Source organism: Bufo bufo, chromosome 4, assembly GCF_905171765.1.
Source record: "Bufo bufo chromosome 4, aBufBuf1.1, whole genome shotgun sequence".
Lineage (NCBI taxonomy): Eukaryota > Metazoa > Chordata > Amphibia > Anura > Bufonidae > Bufo > Bufo bufo.
Window position 1 is genome coordinate 465,870,247 of NC_053392.1, and position 24,255 is coordinate 465,894,501.

Genomic DNA, 24,255 nt, shown 5'->3' on the forward strand with positions numbered 1-24,255 from the left:
ACAATAAGTATGGAAAACTTAATGAAAACATTGCTCCAAATATTGATCAGCTTGTTCTCCTAGTAGCTTACTGTATCCTTTTATAAATTAAAGAGATTGTTCATCCCAGGTGTTTTTTAGGCCAGACCCTCACTACGTGGCCAGACCTGCAGACGGAAGCATACTTACCTGCTTGCTTCTGCTGGGTTACAGTTCCTTAACTCTTTAGCCACTACCTCCACTCTTGAAGTGCCCCCATTGCTGTCATGCATGGGGAACATGTAGCAATGACATGTTCCCCATGCACCAGTGAAATGATGCATGGGGGAAACTAAAGTGCTTTGTCCAGTCAATGCAGCGGCCACGTGAACCATGTTAAACCAGATGTTGACACGAGGAGTGTGGAGAGTGGAGACAACAGTGGGGCAGGACCTAAATACAGAATATTGGACCTAAATAGAATACGATATTAAAAGTGTAAACCTTTGCAATAATTTGAACCTTAGTAAGAATCTTAAAAGTGTCTTAATTTCCAGTGGCAGACATTGCCTATGTCCAAGGGTCGAGCTGTGTTTGGATAAAAGCAGTAGGGTATGGAAAAGTTGAAGTGGTTGTCAGACAACATAAAAAAGTTATTTGGTTGTTTAGCAAATGTGAATAAAAATTACTATTATAGTTGAATTGTAGTAATTATAATTTAATTGGGAAAACTGCACTGACGGTCTAATTTTAGAGCTTGTTCAATAGGTAAACCAATCCTTTTTTCAACATGGATGATTCAGAGATGGATGAATAGGGTTAGACAACCATCTCTTTCAAGCATGACATTGACACAGAGAGAGGGAGGAAACTTTTACCTGTCTCACAACATTGTGGAGGCGGAGCTTCTGAAAAGTCACTTAAATCAGTGCAATTTTCACAAAAGTTTTATTCACATTCACTAAACAACCCAAAAAGTTTTTCTGTCCACAGAAAATACATTTTAGAGGATTTTTTGCCTGAATTGATTTACACTAAGCACTGTATTATTTTACAGATAATGCTGAAGATTTGGCTAATCAGTTGTTAAACCTTACTGGAAGCGGCCAAGTGCTGACGCAGGAGAAAGTTGATGATGTTGTCCAAACTCTTAAGAAAATCGTGAATGACGCTAACATTAATAGTGAACTGGGCTCAACTGTTGTAAATGTATTTTCAAATATATTAAGCGGTTCAGACAATGTCCTAGCAAAATCCTCTTCTGAGTAAGTCATATTTCCTGATTTCTCATCTGTCAATGAGCCCTTCCTATCTGCAGGTTATACAAATAAAATGAGAGCAAAGGATACATTTAATATAATATATTTAATGTACTACTACTCAATGCTACCATAAAAAAAATCCAAATGGGGTGGAATTGGAAAAAAAAGCAATTTCCCCTCCATTTTACGGGTTTTGTTTTGTGTACTTTATTCTCTAGGTCAGTACGATTACAATGAAACTTTGAAAAAAAAATTTTTTTGCATCACCATATTCTGATGCTTATAACTTTTTTTATATCTGTTGAGTTGTGTGGGGGCTCATTTTTTGCGAGACAATCAAAGTTTTTATTGATACCCTTTTGGACTATGTGTGACTTTTTGATCACAGTTTATTACTTTTTTGGGGTAAGAGAAGCAATAAAAAAATGGCAAATTGGCCATTTTGACCCTTTTTTCCATTACGCCATTTACCATATTGGAAAAATATTGTTAGATTTTATTAGTACGGGCATTTGTCGTTGTGACCCATGATGTTTATATTTTTTTTATTTATTAATGTATTTATTTATTTTTTATTATACAGAAAGGGGGGTGATTTAAACTTTTATATTTTAAATGTTTTTTAGATATTTTTTTATTTTAGTTTTTTTTACTGTTTTGTTATGTTTTTGAAGCTTGTAATTTAGCATACAAAATCCAATTTTTATTGTTTAATCCTGAACAATCATGGATTTTTAAAATCTATCGATTACTGACAATTTCTCATTTATTATGTTGGCCTGCCAACTGGTGGCCAAAATAAGAATTGCAGCTTTAATACTCTCAGCCTCTTCATCAAGGCTGAATGTATTGAAATCAATTACCGGAATCCTCACTGGCTGCAGAGGATGCCGGAAAGAAGCCCATGATTTTTTCACCCTTTGAATGCCATGATCAAGTGAGATCACAGCATCTAAAGGGTGAAAAACCTGGAAGCACTGGTAGTGAAAGGTCATCAATATCTGATCGGTGGGGGTTTGACAGTTGTTTGAGAAGACAGCAGATCTCGCAGTGGTGCCGTGGTCTTCTCACAGTTTTCCCTAGGCAAGTGATGACATGTGGCCTAATCGCAGCTCAGCTCCATAGAAGTGAATAGGGCTAAGCATGATACCAAGCACAGGCGCTATACAATGTATGGCGCTATGCTGGTTAAGCAGGGAGAAGGCAGCAGCACTCAAAGTAGCGATGGTGCCTTCTCAAACAGCTGATCAGCCGGGGTTCTGGATGTCGACCCCCACTGATTAGATACTGATCACCTAACCTGAAGATAGGTCATCAGTATTAAAGTTTTTGAAAAAACCTTTTAATGGAAGTTAGTGAGTTTTAATTATATAGTATTTTTCTTGAGCCTTATTTGTTCTCAAATTGTGTTTATTTCAGAGCGCTGAAAACAATCGACGCTTTGGCTTTGAAGATTCAGTTCTCAGGACCGTCCGTCAGCATTGTATCACCTAACTTGTGTTTGGGAGTTTCAAAAGTAAATGCTACCTCATACAGCGGTTCATCCTTCAGCGTTGGAGCTCAAAGTAACAGTTCTCATTTCGAGGTATAGTAAGCCATTACTGCTAGGAAAGATATAAAAATGAATTTAGATTTTTCACAATTGATGGTTTGAGTTTATGAAAGTGAATACAAGTAATTGGGAAGAAATTAGTTTTAAGCATGTTGTTATAGATCAGCGAGTGTCAACCCATTGTGCCAACTAGCCAGTTTGTTGTAGGGTTAACTCTAAGGCCTCTTTCACACAGGTGTCGCGTGTGAGGGCCGGATAGGATGCGGGAGCATTGCCGGAAAATGTGCGATTTTTCCGTGTGAGTGCAAATCGTTTTAATGCGTTTTGCACGCGAGTGAGAAAAATCGGCATATTGGGTACCCAGACCCAAACCCAGACTTCTTCACAGAAGTTCGGGTTTGGGTTTGGGATCAGTGTTGTGTAGATTTTATTATTTTCCCTTATAACATGGTTATAAGGGAAAATAATAGCATTCTTAATACAGAATTAAATTAGGGATGGAGGGGTTAAAAATTAAAAATTAAACTCACCTCATCCACTTGTTCGCGCAGCCCGGCTTGTCTTCTTTCTTCTTCTTTGAGGACCTGGGAGAAAAGGAACTTTGGTGACGTCACTGCGCTCATGGATCATGTGATGGACCATGTGATGAGCGCAGTGACATCACCAAAGGTCCCTTTCTCCCAGGTCCTCAAAGAAGAAGAGAGAAGACAAGCCGGGCTGCATGAACAACTGGATGAGGTGAGTTTAATGTTTAACTTAGCATTCTGTATTAAGAATGCTATTATTTTCCCTTATAACCATGTTATAAGGGAAAATAATACAGATCGGGTCCCCATCCCGATCGTCACCTAACAACCATGCGTGAAAATTGCACCGCATCCGCACTTGCGGAAGCTTGCGATTTTCACGCAGCCCCATTCACTTCTATGGGGCCTGCATTGCCTGAAAAACGCACAATATAGAGCACGCTGCGATTTTAATGCAACGCACGTGAAAATAACCGCTCATATGCACAGCCCCATAGAAATGAATGGGTCCGTATTCAGTGCGGGTGCAATGTGTTCACCTCACGTGTGAGAGGGGCCTAAGGGTATTCACCCTTTAGCCCCTATACTTGGATCTGGCCTTTGCTGCAGGGATGTAATCAGACTGCTATTTCCTGGGATAGTCCTGGTGTAGTTGGCATCTGAACCGCTGGGGTGAGGGACTCTGGTGTAGGCACCAGGAGCTCGGGCTACAGAAAACACACCAAAACTGATGTTGGTTACTAGATTCAGACTGCACAATGGTAGTGTAGAAGACTGAAGACACAGGACAAATCAACAAGCAGGACAGGCAGACTGGATACTTGAAAGGAACACGAACAAGGTAAATAGACAGGGTTAACTTAAAAACAAATAATATTAAAGCTAAAACTGGAAGAGTAAGAGCACACAGGCAGAATGGAAAAAGAAGCTGGAGTACGACAGAAACACTACCAGGAAATAATGTAAACACACATATATATATATATATATATATATACAGTACAGACCAAAAGTTTGGACACACCTTCTCATTCAAAGAGTTTTCTTTATTTTCATGACTATGAAAATTGTAGATTCACACTGAAGGCATCAAAACTATGAATAGACACATGTGGAATTATATACATAGCAAACAAGTGTGAAAAAACTGAAAATATGTCATATTCTAGGTTCTTCAAAGTAGCCACCTTTTGCTTTGATTACTGCTTTGCACACTCTTGGCATTCTCTTGATGAGCTTCAAGAGGTAGTCCCCTGAAATGGTTTTCACTTCACAGGTGTGCCCTGTCAGGTTTAATAAGTGGGATTTCTTGCCTTATAAATGGGGTTGGGACCATCAGTGGCGTTGAGGAGAAGTCAGGTGGATACACAGCTGATAGTCCTACTGAATAGACTGTTAGAATTTGTATTATGGCAAGAAAAAAGCAGCTAAGTAAAGAAAAACAAGTGGCCATCATTACTTTAAGAAATGAAGGTCAGTCAGTCAGCCTAAAAATTGGAAAAACTTTGAAAGTAAGGGCTATTTGACCATGAAGGAGAGTGATGGGGTGCTGCGCCAGATGACCTGGCCTCCACAGTCACCGGACCTGAACCCAATCGAGATGGTTTGGGGTGAGCTGGACCGCAGAGTGAAGGCAAAAGGGTCCACAAGTGCTAAGCATCTCTGGGAACTCCTTCAAGACTGTTGGAAGATCATTTCCGGGGACTACCTCTTGAAGCTCATCAAGAGAATGCCAAGAGTGTGCAAAGCAGTAATCAAAGCAAAAGGTGGCTACTTTGAAGAACCTAGAATATGACATATTTTCAGTTGTTTCACACTTGTTTGTTATGTATATAATTCCACATGTGTTAATTCATAGTTCTGATGCCTTCATAGTCATGAAAATAAAGAAAACTCTTTGAATGGTCTGTACTGTATATACATGAAAAATCAACGCAGCACTCTTCTTGTAAAAAAACGCGGTGTCTTTATTCACACATGTGACATAAAATAGGCAACGTTTCAATCCCCTTCCGGGATCCTTCTCAACCCAAGTGCACTTGGCTTGAGAAGGATCCCAGAAGGGGATTGAAACGTTGCCTATTTTATGTCACATGTGTGAATAAAGACACCGCGTTTTTTTACAAGAAGAGTGCTGCGTTGATTTTTCATGGATATACCTGCCTGATGTCAAGGGTGAGACGCGTGCACCGGAGTAACTATGAAAGTGAGTGCTGCCTGAATTAATATACTATATATATATATATATATATATATATATATATATATATATATCACAATAGCAATAGACTATAAAACACATTTACTGGTCTCCAGCGAACCTAAAGCTCAAGCACCCTCTGCATCTAGAGCACCCCTAGCCATTGGCTGGGGGAGGGTTTGGAAACATGTGTACTGGCCCTTTAAAAGGCAGGAGGGGAGCGCGCACAAGCTCTAAGGGGATAGATGCTGGAGTACTAGGCAGCAGCATAGTGAGTAGCACGGCATGAGTGCTTACAGGGGAGAGCAGGGCAGTGGTGACCATTGACAGCTGTCCTAACATATGTTATATATCTGGATCTACAGTAAATGAACTAGTGGGAGGTGGGGTTTGAGAACAAGCATATTATATAATGTAATGTCTGATAAATAAATCACAGGTAACATTACGAATACTGTATATGTAAAACAGGAAGAGTAACCCAATATAAGGAACTTTCCTATATATGTTGTTTATGTCAATGTCATTCTTCCATCAGATTGACATGAAGAAAAATCAAGATAATCCATTTGCTTCTGTCGTCCTTCCATCCAGCCTTTTGTCAAACTTAAGTCAAAGTGATTTCTATACAGTGTCAAGAGCCCAGTTCACCTTCTTCAGCAAAGCTGGACTTTTTCAGGCAAGTAACTGTGAATCTAAACGGATATCAGTTGCAGTGGTAATAGTTTTCAAACTTTATTTTTAAAATTGAGGAAGGCCTAGTTTGCAGGGAGTCGCTGACCTGTTTAGGCTAACTCACCTAGTTGATAAAAAGTAGGCTAATTATTATTTTAACTGGTACCTCTCTCTTTTTTTCATGCATCAAGAGTAGTGTTGATCGAGCACCAAAGGCCTCGGGCGCTCGAGTAGAACACTTTGGGATGCTCGGGAGCTCTACAGAGCACCTGAGCACAATGGAAGTCAATGGGAGAACCCGAGCATTAAACCAGGCACCCCCTGCTCTGAAGAGGGGAGGGTGTCTGGTTTATAGGAAAAGGTCAGAAATTGGACTCCCAGGTCGCTGCTGGGAACGATGTTGTCCGAGTAGTACGCCACTTTTACAGACTGACAATAATATGCACCAAACCGAAGATAAAATCGATTTTAGAGGAAAAATTGTTAGGAAACTTTCTTTCCTGTATATTTACTTGTATATAAAGTGCAAGTGCTGCCAAAAATTACAAGGAAGAGGCACTCCAATACACCCTTTATTACACATAAAGGAGTGCATCATACACACCCTTGAAAAATTATGATTGATGGCCTGCTGATGACCCTTAAAAACATTAGGAGCAAAGGCCTGCTGGTGACCCTCTAAAACATTAGAGGCGAGGGCCTGCTGCTGATCTGACCATCTAAAAAATTAGGGCTGAGGGTCTGCTGCTGAGCTGACCATCTAAAAAATTAGGGGTGAGGGTCTGCTGATGATCTGACCATCTAAAACTTTAAGGGTGAGGGTCTGCTGGTGACCTTACCCCATCTAAAACATTAGGGGTGAGGGTTTGCTGCTGAGCTGACCATACAAAACATTAGGAGGAAAGGGCCTGCTGCTGATCTGACCATCTAAAAAATTAGTTGTGAGGGTCTGCTGCTGAGCTGACCATCTAAAAAATTACGGGTGAGGGTCTGCTGCTGAGCTAACCATCTAAAACATTAGGGGTGAGAACCTGCTGCTGATCTGACCCTCTAAAAAATTATGGGTGAGGGCCTGCTGGTGACCCTCTAAAACATTAGGGGTGAGGGTCTGCTGCTGAGCTGACCCTCTAAAACATTAGAAGGGAGGGCCTGATGCTGAGTTGACCCTCTGAAACATTAGGGATGAGGGCAGCCTAATAAGCATGTTGATATGATGGAGGAGGAGGATGAGAAAAGGAAGATTGAACCATATACCATTTATTGTGGTAGTAGGGGTGCATGGGAATACAGTGTATTCAATACACCATAAAAGCCACATTTAAAGTGCCTTTATGTTCAGCCGCTTTCCTCTGGTGGAGTAGAGAAGTCAGGGGCAATCCAGGCCTTGTTCATTTTGATAAGAGTCAACCTGTCAGCATTTTCAGCTGACAGGCGAATGTGCTTATCAGTTATTATGCCCCCAGCAGCACTAAATACCCGCTCTGACAAAACGCTGGCAGCAGGGCAGGCCAGCACCTCCAAGGCATAGAGTGCCAGTTCGTGCCACGTGTCCATCTTGGACACCCAATAGATGTTACGCACAGAGGGATCACTGAGGACGATGACATGGTCTGTTAAGTACTCCTTCACCATCTTCCAAAACTTTTCCCTCCTTGTGACACTAGGCTGCTCATCAGGGTGAGGGTGCTGGCGGGGTGTCATGAAACTGTCCCAGGTCTTGTAGAGTGTTGGCCTGCTTCTGTTGGAACTGCTGTGTGTTCCCCTCCTCTCCACTCCTCGGTTGCCGAAGTAACTACGTACTCTACCGCCAACGTTGATAGCTGGAAATTTTTCTAGCAATTTTTACACAAGGACCTTCTAGTATTGCACTTTGCATTTTGCTAGTCCTCTCCACCACAGGAATGAGAGATGAGAAGTTCTCTTGTGGCGGGGGTCTAGAAGGGTGAAAAACCAGTAATCGGTTTTGGCCAAATGCGTATAACGCAAGGGTCACGAGAAAGGCAGCATAACAGACAAGACTTTGCTGTCCTCGTTAGGAGGATGACTCTCAATTTCTCCTGCTATGGGTACTTACCTTTATAGCAGAGGCAACCGTCTCCAGCTCCTCATCATCATCATCCAATTCGCGCTGAGAAGACCAACTGAGGGTGGTCTGGCTATCATCCTGTGTACTGACTTCCCCTAATTCCACCTCTTCCACATGCAAAGCGTCCGCCTTCATTGTGAGCGTTTCAGTAGACACAGAAGTCGGATGGTTACGCTGATAATAGCAGCATCGCCGCTCACAATCTGTGTTAATTTCTCAAAGTTGCGTAAAACCTCACAGAGGTCAGACATCCATGCCCACTCTTTGCTTGTGAAGAGCGAAAGCTGACTGGAAAGGCGACGACCATGTTGCAGCTGGTATTCCACTACTGCCCTCTGCTGCTCACAAAGCCTGGCCAACATGTGCAACAGCGCTTGCTCACGTCGCACAACAGTCGGAGAGCAGGCAATTGCATATGTTGCCAGACCAGCACCTTCACCAATAGCTCAGGCAAATTGGGGTAGGTTTTGAGAAACTACTGAACCACTAAGTTGAACACGTGGGCTAGGCATGGTATGTGTGTGAGCTTGCCGAGCTCCAAAGCCGCCACCAAGTTACGGCCATTATCAGACACAACCATGCCTGGTTGTAGGTTGAGTTGCAAGAGCCACATCTCAGTCTGGTCCCTTATACTCTGCCGCAGCTCTGCGGCGGTGTGCTATTTGTCACCTAAGCAAATTAGTTTCAGCACGGCCTGTTGCCGCTTCCCTACTGCAGTGCTACACTGCTTCTAGATACTGACTGGTGCTGCAAGATGAGAATTCACAGGTGGAAGTGGAGGAGGAGGAGAAGGGGGGGTTGCAGCCACTAATATAGGTGGTGGCGGAAATCTTGATGGAAGTAGGGCCTGCAATCCTTGGCGTCGGTTGCACCTGTGCTATCCCAGGGTACAACTCGCTTCCGGCGTCCACAACATTTACCCAGTGTGCCATCAGGGAAATGTAGCATCCCTGGCCAAAAGCACTTGTCCATGTGTCAATCGTTAAGTGGACCTTTCGAATAACTGCTTTGGCCAGGGCACGCGTGATGTTACGGGACACATGCTGTTGTAAGGCGGGGAGGGCACACCGGGAAAAACAGTGGCGGCTGGGGAATGATTAATGAGGGACCAAAAGCCTCAGTGTCCACAAGCCTAAATGGAAACATTTCCAGGGCCAGCAATTTGGAAAGGTGCGCATTTAGTGATATGGCCTGTGGGTGGGTGGCTAAGTATTTGCGCTTTCGTTCGAAGCCCTGGGGTATGGACATCTGTACGCTGCACTGGGACACAGAAGTGGATGTGCTAGCTGATGGTGCTTGCGAATGACCAGGTGCAGGGCGGGAGGCATTTGGGCCTGCATCTTGGACAGGGGATTGGCCAGCACATAACACAGGGTAAGAGGAGGCAGTGGTGTGACCCGCAGACACTGATTGTGGACCCAGGCGTTCGGCCCACCTATTAGGGTGCTTTGATGCCATGTGGTGGATCATGCTGGTGGTGGTGAGGTTGCTAGTGTTCATGCCCCTGCTCATTTTGGTACGGCACAGGTTGCAAATGACAATTCTTTTATCATCCGCACTTTCCTGAAAAAAGCACCAGACGGCGGAACACCTACCCCTTGGCAAGTGAGATTGCCGCAAGGGGGTGCTCCGGGGAACAGTTGCGGGCCTTTTTGGTGTTGCCCGCCTTCTCCCTTTTGCCACCCCACTGCCTCTTCCAGCCTATTGCGGTGCAGCGGATCCATCCCCTTCTGTACTGCTGTACTTGCTCGGCTTGCCATCTTCCCAGGTTGGGTCAGTTATATCATCGTCCACCACCTCCTCTTCCACTTCCTCACTCTTCTCATCCTCCTGACTTGACCTAACAAGAACCTCACTTATTGACAACTGTGTCTCATCATGACCCTCTTGAGACACTAATTGCGGTTGACTTATTGGCAACTGTGTCTCATCATCATCATCCACCTCGTGAAACACTAATTGCCATTCCCCACCGTCATCTTTTTCTGACTGTGGCTGCTCAAGAGTTTGGGAATCAGTGCACAAGATCTCCTCGTGTCCCTCTTCAAGAGGGCTTGGCGAGAGGGCCAAATCAAGGGATGTCGATGAAAAGAGCTCCTCGGAATATCCGAGTGTGGGATCACTTGTTTGTCAAGACTCTCCATGGTGGGAGGAAGGAGGATCAGTGAGAGTATTGTGTTGACCAGACTCTTGGCTACTGAGACTGGATTTTGTGGAGGACAGGGTGGTGCTTAGCCGACTGGAAGCTTTATCTGCTGCAATCCAACCGACCACTTGGTCACACTGATGTGACTTCGAGAGTGGTGCCCTGCAAACTGGGACATAATGCTAGGTATTGTCGATGAGTGTGTTTCTTGTGCTCTGGCAGCAGGCACAGTTTCACCGATATTTAGGATGGGTAAATGTTATACAGGAGATTTAGCACAGGTAATGTCGCTGCCACCAGTAGCGAAAAAATTTGACTGAATGTCACTGATATTTAGGATGGGCAAACATTATACAGGAGATGTAGCACAGGTAATGTCGCTGCCACCAGCAGCCAAAAAATTTGACTGAATGTCACTGATATTTAGGATGGGCAAACGTTATACAGGAGATGTAGCACATGTAACATCGCTGCCACCAGAAGCGAAAAAATTAGACTGAATGTCACTGATATTTAGGATGGGCAAACGTTATACAGGAGATGTAGCACAGGTAATGTCGCTGCCACCAGCAGCGAAAAAATTTGACTGAATGTCACTGATATTTAGGATGGGCAAAAGTTATACAGGAGATGTAGCACAGGTAATGTCGCTGCTGTCACCAGCGGCTAATGTTATACAAGAGATGTAGCGCAGGTAATGTTGCTGCTGTCACCAGTGGCTAACGTTATACAGGAGATGTAGCACAGGTAATGTCGCTGCTGTCACCAGCAGCCAAACAATTGCACGCAATTTAGAGCAAGTTGCGCTAATGTATTTTACAGCCAGATAAAACAATAGTCATTAAAAGGACTGTTGGGTCTCTAACACCTTTCAACACTCAAAACTCCTTAAAAAAAAACACAATTCCTCTCCCTACACTATCTGTCTCTTCTGCTGCAGCTCGCCCTGACTTGATTTGTTGCTGAAGTTTTTATTTAGGGTGGTCTAAACGTTCCATGGTTAGCTTTTATCAATTACAGTATGTTCACTGTATTGCTGCTGTGCATGCAGGGTGTTACTAATTTATTTCCAGACTCTATAGAGATCAGTCTCATTTGCATACCAATCTGTGATACATTGTGCAAGTATAGGCTGACCAAATATTTTAGTACCTGTTGGATATAAATTAGAAATGTGTGCTCACATATGAGGAACCTGAGAAATATATTAAGTTAGAGATTTGCTCATATAGAGTTTTTGGATATTACACATGAAAGACCAATGTTCTAAGTCAAAAGGTCTGGGAGAATACATTTGCTCTTGCTTCCATTGGTGCATTATCAAGCCATTGATGATGATACAAAGTGACCAAACAGAAAATGCACCTAGAAAATGCATATTAATCCACCAGCAGTACCTTATTGCAGCTTGTAGCATGATTATAATTGTGTCTGTCTTTAATGTAAAATGCGCCAAAAGTGTGAAAAGAGACTTTTATTCAACTGGCCATGCTAGGAAGATGGGGGGCAGCAGCTTTCTTTCCTGAAGTCAAGCGCGCCCGCCCCTTTTCCTGCCCGTTAGCGTTTGAAAGGATTTCCAATTCCTTCACTACTGCAATGCCGGCGTCTGCGCTCTGTTCCACTCTTCTGTGAGGTAGTTTTCAAAAACTTAATGCTCAGGCACTCTCCCTCATGAGCCTGCGTATGCGCGAGACTACGTTCAAGTGCCCGGCAGTGAAGGAATTGGACATCCTATCAATCAAATGCTAAGGGGAGGGAAAGGGGGCGGACGGGATTGGCCGCTGCCTCATTGACTTCGAGGATATTGTTTACATAACTTGGCCAGTTTTTTTTCAGACTTTTGATGCATTGTACAGACACCTTTATAATCATGCTACAGGCTGCAATAAGGTACTGCTGGCGGTTTATTATGTATTTTCTAGGTGTTCCCTTTAAGGATTCCTTTTAGGGTCATGAAAGGTGAACTGCCTGACATGTAGTTCTGATATTGCATGCCTCCAGTTAAAGTTAGTCCAATTTAATGTTTAAGAATAGAAAGAAAGCGTGGCCAGTTAAATAAAAGTCTTTTTTTCAGACTTTTGGTGCATTGTACAGACACCTTTATAATCATGCTACAGGCTGCAATAAGGTACTGCTGTATTTTATAGATGTTCCCTTTAAGGATTCCTTCTAGGGTCATGAAAGGTGAACTGCGTGAAATGTAGTTCTGCTATTGCATGCCTCCAGTTAAAGTTAGTCCAATTTAATGTTTATAGTGTACACAGTGAATAAAGTTGTGACAAATCTTAGCACAGTAAACAGCAGGTTTTAAGTATCCGCTATGACTGTACAAATATTTGTTTCCTTCACTTCACCATCATTGCCAATAAGATAAGCGATCCAAGCCATTCCATTTAGGCAGTGCTCCAGCAGTGTTATAAAATGTTCATGCTAAGCATTGTTAACAGAGTTACAGCTTAGGATATCATTATCATTATATTAAGGAAGCAGTGAGGTTTTACCCATTTCACGTCCACTTGTAATTTGCCCTCTAATTAATAAGGAATTCTGAACAAAGTATCAGGCGAAAAATAAAATTCTTTTCATACTGCAAACAGGACATGGGGTTAAAAAGGTAACAAGTGTTTCCCATTTGAACAAAAATAATTTAGTACAGTGTGTATTTGTTTGTAGACATTTGCCATACTTCCTCTATCTGATTTCAGGCTCTAATTTTTATCAGCCTTTTACAGAACCCATTCCTTCACATCTAACTAGGACTAAATATGCATTGCTAACAGTACTGGTAGAAGAAATCCCAAGGTCTTGGTGTATCTTTCAAAGTTAAGATGGCTGTTCACTGTATCATGCATGATAAAAAGTTAAGGAAGATACTAATCAAGAATAGAAAGGAAGAACAAAATCAGTAGCCATCCTCCACTGGACCATCAGGTTTAACTTTCCCAGACAAGAGGCTGATGATATGTTATACAGCTTGGTTATATTCAGTTTGGGCATTGATATAATTGCAGATGTGTCTACTATCTTAGCTTGAATTTAAGGGCTCCGGTCTGTCATAAAAAATAAATAAACATTTTGACACAGTATTGCGACATACTAGCAAAACTCTTGACAGACTGCAGTACACGATGCAATCACTGGTTGGCCACATATAAAAAAAATATAGGATGGACATTTTGTGACACAATATCAAGATTTTTATTTCAAAAAGTTGATAATCTTGCAGCACAACACACATCTTAGGATATGTTGAACCAACAGGCACACTAAGGAAGGGCACATCTGTACAATGACACAGTCAGAGTACAGTCTTTTAAGGGAAAAAGGAGTTTGCACCCGAAGTCGATTGTGCTAAATCTCATCTCAGACCTCTGTTAACAATTTTGCTTACATATATATATATATATATATATATATATAAACTATTGTAACTTGGATTACAGAGAGCCTTATGGGACTGTTTTGTAGTAGAAACATGAAAATTAGGAGTTCTTATTCATTGATACCTTATGATACCTTTGTATTAAGCAAATCATCACTAGTGTACATTTATCACCATTTCACTTAGTCCTGTAAAAAGTATCTTGACTGATCTTCTGGCTAATATGGTGCAAATATATATATTTTTATTTTTTGTTAAGAGCATCTCCATGTACAACAGTAATGGTTTTCTTAATGCAGCTTTCTAGTGATTCCTTCAGTCAGTCTTAAATACCATGATGTCTGGATAATGAAGATTCATTACAGACATTACAATTGTCTATACTGGTATATGCAAAATAACTTAAATTAAACAATGGATGATCAGTTGCTGTATGATCAAATATATTACACAAAATACATGGATAGTAAAATATGTAAAATAATATTTGAATCTATTTGAAAAAAAAATATTTTATGTATCAACAGGATTCTCAGTTGAATGCTGAAAAGAAACAGAAACTGAACAGTTATGTTGTAGCATGCAGCATTGGGAATATTTCTATTCATGGCCTGGCAGATCCAGTCAAGATCACTGTTAAGCATCGAACAAGTCAAGTGAGTAATAGTGGAAACCAGCCAATATTAAGAACAAGAGAGTAGTAGAATTTGAGTCATCTTAAAAAGAGACAACCAGTCTATATGTCTGTCATATTTGATACTATGTAGCTAGTGAGGACACCTGTTCAATGGTTCAATTATTAGCTAAAATCAAGAGCAAGCCTAATATGTAATTAGTAATAGTTTTATAACCATAGTTGAGTATCTTGTTTAGCTTCTCTCTTTATTCTTTTCAGGAAAATGGAGATCCAACATGTGTCTACTGGGATATAAACCAAAATGGTATTTAAAAAAAAATATTATTTTTACCAGTTTTTTATTTCATACATTTTCTGAAGTTCATTTGGGTAAATGCGCTGAGATGTTTATGGATCTTTAAGTTAATATACAGCATGGAAGACATATTTATATATTAAAAGGGTTGTCCGGCTTGCAATAAACTTTAATGAAGGGTCAGGATGACTTTAAAACATATAGGAGGTCATCTTCTGTGCATAGTGGGGATAAAAAATTATCAATCAGACAACTCCTTTATTGCCTCTAACATGCCGGCAGCCTGCCTCCGTTACTGAAAGGATCATACTTACTTGCTCGCTGCCACTCCCGTCCTCCGCTCTGGCTCTCGCTTCTCCATCTTGGGGTCGGTGGTTTTTCTTCCTCCCTGGCAAGAAACACATCACGGCTGAAGCCAGTGTTTGTCTGAAGAGAGTCAAGTGGCCATGCCCATACTTGTGAGGAAAAAAACAAACCCCAGACAAGAAAATTGAAATGCAGGAAGCAGAGCAGAGGACCAGAGTGGGGGCGAGCAGGTAAGTATAATCCTTTTAGTAGGGGATGCAGGCTGCTGGCACCTGTTAGAAATGATGTATTCCTGGACAACCCCTTCAAGAAAGCACAGAAATAAGAGCCATTCATGATTTTGTATAACTGTTAGCTTAAACTTATGTTTAAAGGGGTATTTCAGTTATATTAAGTTATACCCTATCCATTCCCTGTGGAGCCTCTGAAATGAACGGAGTGGCTGGTGACGCATACGTTCAGCCATTCCATTTATTTATTTGGGAGTTTCGGAGATGGCTAAGTACAGCACTCGTCTATCTCCATGACTCCTATTTCAGGGAGCTTCTCATATTTGGTGAGGGTCCCAGCAGTAGGACCCTGACTGTTATAATAGCTATACTCTGTCCTGTAGATAGGGGATAGCTTTTTATAACTGGAGTACACCTTTAAGCTCCTCAAAAGGTAAAATATATGCTAAAACCAGATTTATAAAATAAAAATAATTGAACCCTAAACACCAACATGTATGAAAAAGGAGTCAACCTGCTACATTTATAAAAAAAATAATTAACCTCTGTTAAAACAATTTTTCACAACAAAAACCCGTACTCAAAAATCATATATCAAAGTCAAGTGAAGTGTTAAAAAAACATTACCCACCCAATGGTTAGCTAAATAGGGTTAGCTAAATGTAGAATTGTCAAAATTTCGAATTTTGAATCAGACAGTCCTCTATTGACCATTGGTTTGTCATATTAGACACAGATTTTTCTGAAATGTGTAACAGATAAACCCCAAAACATTGGTAGTGGACCTCCATCAATGTGCTCTATTGAATACAGATTTCCATGACATGCATTATTCATATACTATTATTATATGGTTTACCATCAGTCTTTAATAAAGATTATTATCCCCTCTTTAACCCCATGTCTGAGGTGCAAGGAAGTCATTAAATCAACAAAACTCAGCATATCCGCCAGGGAAGTGGCCAGTTTATTCTTTACTACTTAGTACCAACAATGTTGTAGTTAATATAAATATAATTAAATCTATAACAATAGCATAAGATATAATCCTTGTTTCTTCATGCAACTTTTGCAATCTTGTTTTTTCAGTTGTAGTAAATTCTTAACAACTGATTATTCAATGTTACTTTTCAACAGCTGGCAGTGGTGGCTGGAGCCAAGATGGCTGTATGGTGCTGATAAATGAATCAAATGCTAATGAGACAGTCTGCTTATGTAATCACCTCACGCATTTTGGTATTCTTATGGTAAGTGCATAAATAATGAGCTTTCTTTATAATTTGGCTAAAATGTGGCCGTTTTTGAGATGGTATTAAATTTTTTTATGTTTTAATATTACTTTCAGTATGTTTTTAAATTATTTTTTACTGGTAAAATGAAAAACATAACGGGATAATCTATTGTTTGGTGATTGTATTGCTTCATCTTTTTCTTATCAGGAGTGCCTTGCATTAACAGCTGCATACAGCAGCATGTATACAGCGCATATAGAAGTGTAAGGCGCTCTACTTTTTTTTTATCTTTATTTCATATAGAGACATACAGAGGGTTTTTCCATCAAAATCATATTCAATCTATTAAAAATTGGTCTAAAAAAAACTCACCAGTTATTTGTGTATGCACTTTTATATTTGTATGCTTGTATAAAAAAAAAGTCTTCTACAAGAAAAAGTTTATTTATCTCTATGTATATGTTTTGTAGGACCTTCAGAGAGGTTCGGATTCTTTAGATCCTCAAAATACAAAAATTCTTACATTTATTACATATATTGGCTGTGGAATATCTGCCATATGTACAGCTGCCACGCTTTTAACTTACATTGCTTTTGAGTAAGTACATTTTCTTGTTCAAAAATGTGAACTGCTTTGTGAAATCATTAATTTAATTTTTTTTTTTAGAAAGTTAAAATTGTTAAATGGACAAAGATGCTTTAATGATTTAGATAAATAAAAAATATGGCCATTGCAAAATCTGAAAAATTTAGAGTATTTAAAGAGGACCTGTAACCTCTCCTGACGTGTCTGTTTTAGGTTAGATTCACATGACCGTATGTATTTTGTGGCCCGCAAATTGCGGATCCGCAAAAAAAAATGGATGATATCCGTGTGGCATCCATTTTTTTTGCAGGTCCATTGAAACAATGCCTATCCTTGACCGCAAAACGGACAAGAATAGGACATGTTCTCTTTTTTTTTGCTTGGCTACGGAACGGACATACAGATGCGGATAGCACACGGTGTGCTGTCCGCATTTTTTGAGGAACCATTAAAATGAATGGGTCTGCATCCTGTCTGCAAAATAAATGGAGCGGACACGGAAACAAAATACGTTTGTGTGAATGTAGCCTTAGTAACACCTTGCATTCCCCATTTAATAATGATTCTAGAGTGTATGAATATCTAGCACTTTGCATTGAAAGTGCAGATGGGTGTTTTCAATAGGGACATATCCCTGCACGATCTGACACTATCCAATCAGTGTTGCCAGTGTTAGACTCTCTCCACAATTGGTAACACCTATCTGGACCTTCATTGCAAACTGCAATTCATTTATAACATCTATCAGGAACAATAAAGGAATGACACAACGTACAGTCATAAGAATATATGCTCCAGAAATGTTATTACAAAGGGATTGCAAGTAGTTGCTAAAAATGAAATGTCAGGAGAAGTTACAAATCCATCAAGGCTGTGGAGCAAACTTAGTAAATGTGTATGCATTTTATTGAATCCAAAATGGCAGGACATGTAAAATTGTCAAAAATATGCAACAATAAAAAAATTCTCCACCACATCCTTTGTTGTCATTGGTAACATTGTGGCATTAATGAACATGTAATAAGTTGCTGGAAAATTACTGTGATTGTCAGAATCTTTCACAATTTCTCTCCCATTGGGTAACAATGAGGTTGCCTAGAAGCCATGATAATGCCACCATTTCTCAATGACTCAGGAACAACCACATGTGGAGTCCTAGGCATACAAAAAGTAGTAATCTAGTCTCCCCTACTAAACAACCACTGTCCTGTATTCAAACTCAGTTTTCTGTGTTCCATAGCCCCCATCTGTTTGCTGTGTAAAATTGTGCAATTCTTTTGCCCTACAGAAAAATCAGACGTGATTACCCTTCAAAGATCTTGATGAACTTAAGCACTGCCTTACTGTTTCTGAACCTTTTCTTCCTCCTGGATGGCTGGTTGGCTTCTTTTGAAATTAATGAGCTCTGCATAGCCGTGGCTGCATTGCTTCATTTTTTCCTTCTAGCTACATTCACGTGGATGGGATTAGAGGCTGTGCATATGTATATAGCGCTAGTAAAAGTGTTTAATACATATATCCGAAGATATATATTAAAATTCTGCATTATCGGATGGGGTAAGTGTGTCTAAGAGAGATTGTGTCAGTATGTTGATGAATGGGTATTATTTTAAAGGCCTTCATTATCGGATTAGATATGGGTGGAATGACTTTCCCTATTCCTATTTAAAAAAAAAAAAAATATATATATATATATATATATATATACAGTACAGACCAAAAGTTTGGACACACCTTCTGATTCAAAGAGTTTTCTTTATTTTCATGACTATGAAGGCATCAAAACTATGAATTAACACATGTGGAATTATATACATAACAAACAAGTGTGAAACAACAGAAAATATGTCATATTCTAGGTTCTTCAAAGTAGCCACCTTTTGCTTTGATTACTGCTTTGCACACTCTTGGCATTCTCTTGATGAGCTTCAAGAGGTAGTCCCCTGAAATGGTCTTCCAACAGTCTTGAAGGAGTTCCCAGAGATGCTTAGCACTTGTTGGCCCTTTTGCCTTTACTCTGCGGTCCAGCTCACCCCAAACCATCTCGATTGGGTTCAGGTCCGGTGACTGTGGAGGCCAGGTCATCTGGCGCAGCACCCCATCACTCTCCTTCATGGTCAAATAGCCCTTACTTTCAAAGTTTTCCCAATTTTTCGGCTGACTGACCTTCATTTCTTAAAGTAATGATGGCCACTAGTTTTTCTTTACTTAGCTGCTTTTTCTTGCCATAATACAAATTCTAACAGTCTATTCAGTAGGACTATCAGCTGTGTATCCACCTGACTTCTCCTCAACGCCACTGATGGTCCCAACCCCATTTATAAGGCAAGAAATCCCACTTATTAAACCTGACAGGGCACACCTGTGAAGTGAAAACCATTTCAGGGGACTACCTCTTGAAGCTCATCAAGAGAATGCCAAGAGTGTGCAAAGCAGTAATCAAAGCAAAAGGTGGCTACTTTGAAGAACCTAGAATATGACATATTTTCAGTTGTTTCACAATTGTTTGTTATGTATATAATTCCACATGTGTTAATTCATAGTTTTGATGCCTTCAGTGTGGATCTACAATTTTCATAGTCATGAAAATAAAGAAAACTCTTTGAATGAGAAGGTGTGTCCAAACTTTTGGTCTGTACTGTATATATATATATATATATATATATATATATATATATATATACAGTGCTGCCCATAATTATTCATACCCCTGGCAAATTTTTACTTAAAGTTACTTTTATTCAACCAGCAAGTAATTTTTTGACGGGAAATTACATAGGTGTCTTCCAAAAGATAATAAGACAAAGTACAAGAGGCATTATTGTTGAAAAAAAACATTTCTCAGCTTTTATTTACATTTGAGCAAAAAGTGTCCAGTCCAAAATTATTCATACCCTTCTCAATAATCAATAGAAAAGCGTTTATTGTCTATTACATCAATCAAACGCTTCCTATAATTGCAGACCAGATTTTTGCATGTCTCCACAGGTATGTTTGCACATTCATCTTTAGCAATGAGCTCCAAATCTTTCAGGTTGGAGGGTCTTCTTGCCATCACCCTGATCTTTAGCTCCCTCCACACATTCTCAATTGGATTCAAGTCTGGACTCTGGCTGGGCCACTCCAAAACGTTAATGTTGTTGTCTGCTAACCATTTTGTCACCACTTTTGCTGTGTGTTTTGGGTCATTGTCATGCTGAAATGTCCACTGGTGCCCAAGGCCAAGTTTCTCTGCAGACTGCCGGATGTTGTAGTTGAGAATCCTCATGTATTGCTCTTTTTTCATGGTGCCGATTACTGTGATTAAGTTCCATGGTCCATTGGCTGAAAAACACCCCAAAAGCATTAGGTTCCCACCACCATGTTTGACAGTGGGGATGGTGTTCTTTGGGTTGAAGGCTTCTCCTTTTTTACGCCAAATGAAGGAAACATCATTGTGACCAAACAATAAAATTTTTGTTTCATCTGACCATAACACAGAAGACCAGAAGTCTTCTTCTTTGTTCAGATGAGCTTTTGCAAAGGCCAAGCGAGCTTTTGTGTGCCTTATCTGGAGAAGTGACGTCCTCCTTGGTCTGCATCCGTGGAACCCAGCAGTGTGCAGTGTCCGTTGGATTGTCTGCCTTGAGACATTGCCACCAGCAGAGCCCAGATTCACCAGGATGGCTTTGGTGGTGATCCTTGGATTCTTTTTCACCTCTCTAACTATCCTCCTAGCCAGCACAGGTGTCACTTTTGGCTTCTGACCACGTCCTCTGAGATTTGCCACAGTGCGGAACATCTTGTATTTTTTGCTCAAATGTAAATAAAAGCTGAGAAATGTTTTTTTTTCCCCACAATAATGCCTCTTGTACATCATCTTATTATCTTTTGGGAGACACCTATGTCATTTCCCGTCAAAAAATTACTTGCTGATTGAATAAAAGTAACTTTAAGTCAAAATTTGCCAGGGGTATGAATAATTATGGGCAGCATTGTATATATATATATATATATATATATATATATATATAAAATGTGTTAATTATGTCAATAAATATCTGTCAAATGCATCGTGCTTGCTACAATTTATAATTACAATTTATTGTTATAGTTTAAGCAGCCATATGTGCCAAGAATTTATTTCTCTCTGTTGAATACAATTTTCCATTTAGACTTCCTAAGTAGAAAGTAATCATTTTAATACCATAGGCTTAAAGATTTCTTGTGCTAATATATACCTTTTTATGAGCAGATCTTTTTCTGTACATCTACTTAAATTCCTTATCAGACTACAAAAAAAAAGATGAGTGAATCGATTAGTAAAAATCCATTTGTTACTTTTTCCCATTTTTTTTATTATATGTTTGCTAATTATAAAGTTTGTTGAGGCTGATTTGTTGTATTGTCACAGGTATACCTGCTATAGTGGTTGCAATTGTTCTGGCAAGTACATATAAAGACAGTGCTTATGGGAGAAGCCTGTATGGAAAGGACACCGATGGAAATGGTGATGCATTGTAAGTTTATTATAAATACATATCTGTTCTCATTTCTATATACAGATGCAGATTATGTATAATTTTAACACATATATCTTAAATGTTATGGTGATTTCATTTGGCCACTATTGTCTAGATGTAGTTCTTAAGCACTAGTAGTTTTACCTTTAGATGATTTTAAGTGAAGAATTATGCATGTGCTAGAATTTCAGACACCCCTCATATTTTTAATAATTAAAGGGGTTATCTAACCCCTAAAATGACCCCCCTAATGCCCAGGCACTTCATATAGGTTATACTTAACCCGAAACGCATGTTGCTCCTGCTGCCCGCATGGCCGCCACTGCATCTCCCCATCACATGGATTAAAATAGTGGGGCAAGTATATCATATATGAGGTGCCCGGGCATTGGGGGGGTTCATTGTAGGGATTTGATAACCCCTTTAAGAATAATTAAGGATGCAAGAGTCATCTGAAACATGTAGGAATTTTGGTTTCATTGGATATCAGGTATATTTTAATGATTTGCTAAAAAAACATCTGGATCAAGTCTTCATTGATGAGTTAGTAAATATAAACTTTTACAACCTATAGATTGATGTGTGGAATTTTTTTCTTTCAGCTGTTGGATAAACAACAACACCGTTTTTTATGTGACCTGTGTTGCATATTTTGGAATCATGTTTCTGATGAACGTAGCCATGTTCATTGTGGTGATGGTACAGATCTGTGGAAGAAATGGGAAAAGAACTAATCGCAGCATTAGAGAAGAAATTTTACGGAACATGCGCAGTGTTGTCAGCCTCACATTCCTCCTTGGAATGACATGGGGTTTTGCTTTTTTTGCTTGGGGAAAGGCCACCCTAGCATTCATGTACCTGTTTACAATATTCAACTCCTTGCAAGGTACAATTTTTTTAATTGTGATATTAATGATTTTAAAAACGGCCCTAGATGCCTTTCTTTTTTTTTTTTTTTTTTATTTAAACTTTTTATTGGTTTTCAAAAGGGGACAGGGAATAACAGGGTTACAGGTACAGGCACGCAGGCCATGTAAATACATACAGATAGGCTTCAATTACATTCAAGTACATGGCATTCTTGAGCATGGAGATTGATGATAGTCAGTCAGACCGGTATTTCGTGAAATAAGAGTAACAGCCTATGGGGTGAGTGGTAGATTGAGAAAAAAAAAGGGGGTGGTAGGTATGGGTCCCACAATTAGGCTACAGGATACTAGTCGTTGTGTAGTGATCGAACAGTGTGAGGGGGTGGTGAGTAGGAGGTCTATATTTGAGTTGAAGGGGGTGGTAAAGAGTGGGGTAAAAGTCTCTATGAGAGAGCCAGGACAAGTGTGGCTAATGGCCAGATGGATCTTGCCCAATGGTTAGGGATATTGGGCTTGAGAGAATGGCCCTGTTGGGAGATCTGTAGATCGACCATGGGAGCCACTTTTTGAGAAATATAGTATGAGTGCGTGTTTCCCATGATGACATTTCCTCAAACCTATGTAGTTGATCTACTTTAAGTATCAACTTTTCTATGGAAGGAGTCTGGGTTTGCAACCAGTAGCAGGGAAGTATGAGACGAGCAGCTAGTAACAATTGGGAGAAAACAAAGGGAAGTCGTGGGGGGTTCGTTCCCAGATATATTGATATTAAGGCCAGTTGGGGTGATGGTTGGATAGAAGTGTTGCATATATTGGTTGCTATGGAAAATATTTCGAACCACCATTTGGATATGGAGGGGCATGACCACCAGATGTGGATGAAGTCTCCCTTATCCTGAAGGCACCTCCAGCAAATATTTGAGGCGGTGGGGGAATACCTAGATGCCTTTCTTGAAAGTAATAACATTAAAGGTTATGTGCATTAGATGTTGAAGATAGGTTGTTCATCCATGGATTTATTGTAATTGCCATCAGGAAAATTCACTACTTTCTCTTAGACATTTTTGCCTTCCAATGGCTTGGCACTGCAGATTATTAGGTGGGTTTATGTCTGTTTTCATCTTTTCTATACTGCTAATTTTACAATAATTTGTGTGTTTTCTATAGGTTTATTTATTTTTGTTTTCCATTGTGCATTGAAAGAAAATGTACAAAAACAATGGAGGAGACATCTATGCTGTGGGAAGCTTCGACTACCGGATAATTCAGGTAAATTTACAATGGTGATAAAAACCAAGCATCATTTGATTAAGGCCAGGTTCTCACTTTAGTTATTTGGTCAGCTATTTCCATCAGTTATTGTGAGCCCAAACCAGTAGTGAAGCTTAAACAGAGATAAGGTATAATGGAAAGATATTCACCTGTTCTGTGCTTTTAACTCACACCTAGTTTTGGCTGACAATAAGTGATGGAAATTACAGACCAAATAATTGAAGTGAGAACGTGGCCTAATTTATATTTCTGTGTGATTTGGAGAACTAATCATATGCTGTAGTCTAATTTCAGTATATTATAGTTTCTGATAGTGATGAGCAAATTTCTCAAAATTTGTTTTGTATCTGATTCATTGAATTAAAAAAAAAAAAGGTAAATTATACTCTGAGGTCTTCTAGGACTTACAGTTTATTTTTTATATCTTGTCATTCTCTTTTTAAGAATTTTTTTTTACAAAATGTTCTCGCCACACCTTTTAAAGCTCTTTAGCGCAAATTACAGCAATTGCAAATAATATAAAAATGACACTGACATA

At 39.8% G+C, this 24,255-nt stretch overlaps 1 protein-coding gene across 6 annotated transcripts in view; it reads left to right on the plus strand.

Annotated features, from left to right (window-relative positions):
* Positions 1-24,255, plus strand: part of ADGRG6 (adhesion G protein-coupled receptor G6) — a 167,678-nt gene that overhangs the window by 136,738 nt on the left and 6,685 nt on the right. For all 6 annotated transcript variants that reach the window (XM_040429479.1, XM_040429480.1, XM_040429481.1 and 3 more), the window contains 11 exons: positions 1,016-1,223; positions 2,640-2,805; positions 6,038-6,178; positions 14,316-14,444; positions 14,684-14,729; positions 16,394-16,503; positions 16,959-17,086; positions 18,363-18,631; positions 21,468-21,573; positions 22,179-22,462; positions 23,613-23,714. In XM_040429479.1, coding sequence (XP_040285413.1) covers positions 1,016-1,223; positions 2,640-2,805; positions 6,038-6,178; positions 14,316-14,444; positions 14,684-14,729; positions 16,394-16,503; positions 16,959-17,086; positions 18,363-18,631; positions 21,468-21,573; positions 22,179-22,462; positions 23,613-23,714 — 1,689 coding nt within the window. The remainder of the gene's footprint in view (positions 1-1,015; positions 1,224-2,639; positions 2,806-6,037; positions 6,179-14,315; positions 14,445-14,683; positions 14,730-16,393; positions 16,504-16,958; positions 17,087-18,362; positions 18,632-21,467; positions 21,574-22,178; positions 22,463-23,612; positions 23,715-24,255) is intronic.